Source organism: Xiphias gladius, chromosome 18 (assembly GCF_016859285.1).
Source record: "Xiphias gladius isolate SHS-SW01 ecotype Sanya breed wild chromosome 18, ASM1685928v1, whole genome shotgun sequence".
Taxonomy (NCBI): Eukaryota; Metazoa; Chordata; class Actinopteri; order Istiophoriformes; family Xiphiidae; genus Xiphias; species Xiphias gladius.
This window is the reverse complement of record NC_053417.1, coordinates 30,557,476-30,563,087: the sequence shown is the minus strand read 5'-3', so window position 1 is coordinate 30,563,087 and position 5,612 is coordinate 30,557,476. Positions and strand designations below refer to the sequence as shown.

At 40.9% G+C, this 5,612-nt stretch overlaps 1 protein-coding gene across 2 annotated transcripts; it reads left to right on the top strand.

Annotated features, from left to right (window-relative positions):
* The first annotated feature begins 768 nt into the window (after positions 1-768).
* Positions 769-4,217, top strand: LOC120804124. Of its 2 annotated transcripts, none has more exons than XM_040153345.1 (5): positions 769-874; positions 1,896-2,275; positions 3,161-3,311; positions 3,707-3,774; positions 3,872-4,217. In XM_040153345.1, the coding sequence occupies exons 1-5, from the start codon at positions 863-865 to the stop codon at positions 3,978-3,980; spliced, it is 720 nt and encodes a 239-aa protein (XP_040009279.1). In that variant the 5' UTR covers positions 769-862; the 3' UTR covers positions 3,981-4,217. The 2 variants fall into 2 exon arrangements, with proteins under 2 accessions (XP_040009279.1, XP_040009278.1); XM_040153344.1 differs by having other exon boundaries at positions 3,665-3,774.
* The last annotated feature ends 1,395 nt before the right edge of the window (positions 4,218-5,612 follow it).

The window sequence follows — 5,612 nt, the reverse complement described above, 5'->3', positions numbered from 1 at the left end:
CTTTCCTTAACTCACGAATAAAAGGCAAAAATCCTGCTCACTGTCCATCACTTGCTTTCACTTTTTTAACAATGTTTTGGTCCTCAAACTTTAATATTTTTAAAAAGAATTTTAAAAATGTTTTAACAACAAATTCAGTATCATTTAAAAGACCACAAATTTACAGAGTTTACAAAGTTCTAATAAAAAGTCTTGCTGCAACTAATAGCTGACCACAGACTGGGAGTGGATCCCTAATGACTGAAAAGTGCTTCACTACTAACAACATCCAAAAAAAAGGGTGCGCCAAATTCTCTCCATTAAATTATTAAAAAAAGTCTTGATGCCTGAATCAAGAGTGCAGCTCTGAGGTCAAAGCTCTTCAACCAAAAAGACCAAAACAAAATCTACATCAACCCAGCCAACAACTAATTATGATGAAAATGATTATTGTGCTCACCAAAAAAAAAAAAGCTTCATGTACATCAGTGTTTATTCACTCAGGCTGTTTTCCTTTTGCTGTTACATCAAATTTTCCACCTCAGACGAGCGTGACGACTTTTTTGCAATATTTCAAGATTTTTTTTAATTCCCAGTGTGTCCACTCAGATATTCCAATTACAAATTGAAAATGTGCATGAAAACAGATGGATGGAAACTCACCTTGTCATTGTAGTAAAAAGCTGAGAACATTATCAGTCTGACAGTATTTCACAGTATTTGCGATTATTTAACCATATCTAAATATTTCTTCACTGAAGGCAAAGGTTAAGATACTTTCCCAGGTCTGCCTGAAGGCATCATATAATCAGGAAGTGTTTTAACCTGGAGGACAGGTGAGGCTTGTTCACTGACTAGACACTAAACGATCAGCAAGAGACTGATGGAGACCAAGGTACTGTGATCATCTGTTATTTTAATGTTGGATCAATATTAGTTTAATAATGGTTTAATGTTAGTTTAATGTTATATTGATGTTAGTTTAATGATAATTTAATGTTATTGCAATGTTAAATCAAGGTTAGTTTACTGTTAGAGAGATGTTGCTTTAATATTAGTTTAATGTTAGTGTAGCTCCGTATTACGTCCTGTCTGTGAATCTGAGTTTACGCTGTAAATTTCCCCCGATTCCTCACAGACTTTACCTGACGTCACCTGTGTGTGATCACGTTACCTGCACAGAGACATTTCTGTGGACGGCAGAGTGTGATGTTGATATTTCCGAGGTGGAATATGGTTGTTTTGTTTCTGTCGATGTCGCTATTGGACTGAAACAACATATTTAAAGTTCTGCCGTCACCAGACAAACAGTTGCGCGCGCACACACATACACGCACACACACGCACAAATGACTTTCGGCTCTTAATAATGTGTTGAATTGTGGTTTATTTTCTTCAGTAAAGTGTCAGTCTGACAGTAAGAGTTCAGACACAGAATCTCAAACACTTTCATGATGAATGTTCAGGGTCATTAATATGAACTGATGTGCACGTAATGGATCTCTGACAACTGTAATATCTGCCAGCTGATGAGAAGAGTCTAAAACTAACTAGAGAGTCATAAAAATCAAATCTCAACATTCATACAACCGATTCGGATAATTCACATCGACTGACCTCTGATCGGCTTTATTACATATCGGTCCTCAGAAGCAGCAGAGAGGACAAATTGTCTTCAACAGGTCTACTGATATCAGACAGTCTGACAGTCAGCTCCATGAGGAGTGTGCGAATAGAATTCAGCACTGTTTTCATTGATTCATTCATTTTATTGTTTGAATCTGTTCTGTGAAATGGACGAATGACGAATGTCAAAACACTTTCTGTGTGGATTGCCCTTTAAGTTGACTTTCAGTCAGTTTTGGACTCCGTTTCCCACAATGCTTCTGCTTTTCTGTCTCCTCATTGACGCACAGATGGAACGAGAGGAAGAGGATGGGATGGAGCAACATGTGGTGGAAATATACAAGACTGACAGCATGAAACACTTTACAGAAACAAGAACTAGAGCTGCTCTTGGTCCTGGTCCTCACACTGAGTCAGATCCTGGTCATGGTCCTCACACCGATTCAGATCTTAGTACAGGTCCTGGTCCTGAAGCATCTGTTTCAACTGATTTCAGTCATGTAGATCAGATTCTGTTGACCATCAACACTGATGTTCTGCTGACTGTCTCAACTGAAGAGGAGGGAAAGGGAGAGAGGAAGGATGATGATGATGGTCTAAAGAACTTTCAGATGAAGCCCCATCAGGACCTGAAGAACAGCTGCGGCGTTTTCCTGGAGAGACACCGCAGGTTCTGACTCTATCTACTGGACTTTTATTGTGAAGTTGAGCTTCCTGTGTTCAAACTGCCGGCTGAATTCAAATGTCCACCCTCCGGACTTTTGTAATACGCACAATGATGTCTTCATCATTGCCACGTCAAGTGTACGAGGCTGCCGGACCACAAGTGGTTTAAGGTAGATGGGATTTAAAGACCTTGTGTATTTCCATGGAGATAGACTGAAATTTCTGACCCTGTGACTCATTTCAAAATATTTTTCTCAGCAGTGTGATGATGTGCGCAGGTCTGCTACATCCCATAGTATCTACAACAGATAAATTCACCCTTCACCTCAGCTGATAAACACAATATTATATCCACATTAAACCTTCAACTGAGGATCCTGATGGGCAAAAACCTGCAGATTAAAACTAATCCCGATTATTCAGCCTGTTCATGTTCCTTCTCTGCAAAATGAAATTTCACTGCATCAATAGGTTTGCACAACAAAAATAAAAAAACCCAAATGTATTCAAAAATAAATATGGTAATTTATTATTATTATTATTATTAATATTATCATTATTATCATCACGTTAGTTTTTTGTACATTGTCAAATCCATATTGGTGTGGATTAAAGGTGATTTCCCAAGGAAAGTCTGTTTCAGTCTGCACCCCAAGCACACTGTCTGGAAGTCCCAGAAAGTCTGCTTGAGACCCCGTGTGGACATGGACAGACCTCAGCACTCAGAGACTTCCCAGGAAAGCACCTGTTACGTCTGTGAATGCAGTGAAGTATGGACATTTGGATTCAGCCTGGATTTTGGATTTAACCCGAGGTCACATGATTAGAGGACTGTAGGTAAGGGCTGGCCTGGACATGACATAACCTGATGATGTCATCTCTCTGACAGGAAACGCATCACTCAGAGCTGCAGCAGGCTACGGCAGCTGCTACCCACAATCCATGGCTGCCGCACTGACATGGTGACAGTGTTGGATACAACAGTGGCTTTCCTGGAGGTGGTGCAGAAATTAGTCCCAGCTGAGAACCCAAAATTACAGGTACAACACCACGAAATACACCCAGCCCAACATACAGGTCCAATGTGTGTGTTCATGGTGATGACCCTGTACACAGTGTGGCTCACTGATGTGTTTTAATAGTTTTTTGAAACAATGAAATTCTGTGGCTCAAAGGAACGAGATATGTCAGGCTCTGATACACACATAATACTTGTTGTTTTATTTTAAATTATATCAATACACACACAGTACTTGTCAGTAGATACATTGATTCATTGTTTAAGTCTGAACATAAGATTTAATGGCGAATATGATCACAGTTTTAGTCTAAATCTCTGCAGCTCATCACTCTTATATGTGAAACTGTGTGATGATGATAATGATGATGTCAGCTGTGTCCTCCTGCTGAGCTTCATGCTGATTGGATGCTTCAGAGTCAGGCGACCAGGGAGGTTGGACAGAAGATGGTTGCCAAGCAGGAGAAAAAGAAGGAGCTGAACAGGTGAGACAGATCACCTGACATGTCTCAGACATCTTTATAAATATTAGAGCCCAGTGAAGTTGCACGCTGTCTGTTTTTATTTTTTTCCAAATCTGAGGCTGAAAATGTCTGAGTGTCCTTCACGAGTGGACGGGTCTCAATGCAGAGGAAGAGGAGGACAAGCAGGAGACAGGCAGGCAGACAGACAGTCAGACAGGTGTCTTTAAAGAGTCTATGTTTTTATAACACCACTGTATGAAACATCAATGTATAATGTTCAGGGGTCTGTGGTAGTGATGAACTAGCTGAATGTAATTTTCAAGGTTGAAGCTGCAGATTAGCTTCAGTTAGAAGCCTCTATACATGACATCCGTTTGTGTTTATCTGTATTAAACAGTGTTAATCTGTGTGGTCCCTGTGGAATAAACCTATAAGTAAAAGGCTCAAATAAAAGGCTGATGATGTGTCAGTGTTATCACGTCTTGTTTCGGTTGAAAACACATTCACGGGTTTATCAAGGTATCTTACAGGTGGCTGTCACCAGCTGAAGCTCAGTAGAAACTGGGTGACGCAGCAGGACAATGACCTTAAACATGGAAGTAAATCTACTACAGAATGCCTTCAAACAAGGAAAATCCACCATCTGGAGTGGACCAGTCAGAGCAAAGACCATAACCCAATAGAGATGCTGTGCTCACAGAGCCATTCACACAGAAATTCTGAGAATGTGTCTGAGCTGAAGCAGCTCTGTAGGAAGAACGGTCCAATGTTCCTCCTGGACGTTGTGCAGGTCTGATCCACAGCTACTTAAGAACTTGTTTGAGGTTGGACCAGTTATTAAATCCAAGGGTTCACTTACTGTTTTCCACCAGCACTGTGAAGGTTTAACTGGTGTGTTCAGTGAAAAGACAAAAGATTATAATTGTGTGTTATAATCTTAAACACATTCACATTTTATGACCAATTAATGCAGAAAACCAGGTCATTCAAAGGGCTCACTGACTTTTTCTTGCCACTGTAACGTGATGTGTCAATGACAGCAGGAGGAAAGAGAACATAGCACAATGCAGGTTCCACATAAAGGTGTATAATAATAATAAGACTAATAATAACCATAAAATAATAATATAAAACAGTGGGTGTTGAGCAGGATCATGGGGCAGTAGGTGGTTTACAGTCACAGATCTAGACTCTGCAGCTCCAGAGGCAGAAACACCTGCAGAAAGCGACAGGAGGAGAGAGGAGAGAGACGAGGAAACACAAAACTACGGGAGAGAGATGAAGCCAAGTAACGAGCATTGATGGGATATGAATGAGCACAGATGGAGAGGAAGAGGAGGAGAGAGGAGCTCGGTGCATCATGGGAAGTCACCCGGCAGTCTAGGCCTATAGCAGCATGACTAGGGGTTGGTTCGAGACCAGCCTGAGCAGCGCAACTATAAGCTTTATCAAAAAGGAAGGTTTTAAGCCTACTCTTTAAATGTGGGGTTTAATCACTAGTCAATAATCCAGTTTCATCACTGCTGATAGTGATGTGGAATCTGTGATTCAGAGAAGAGCGCCGCCTGCTGGAGGACTGACACAATCACAGCTGCTCTTTCAGTCATCTCTCTATTAATAATAATAATAATAATAACAATAATAATAAGTATTATCAGCTGTGTGTGTGTGTGTGTGTGTGTGTGTGTGTGTGTATTATACCAGGACAGTTTAATGTGTGTGTGACAACAGGGCGGGGCTGAAAATGAGCATGCTCAGTACACACACACACACACACACACACACACACACACAATCTCAGCATCTCCTCACTGATGACAAAGGGACCACTGGGGAGACGCGCCGCGCGTGATCGCGTC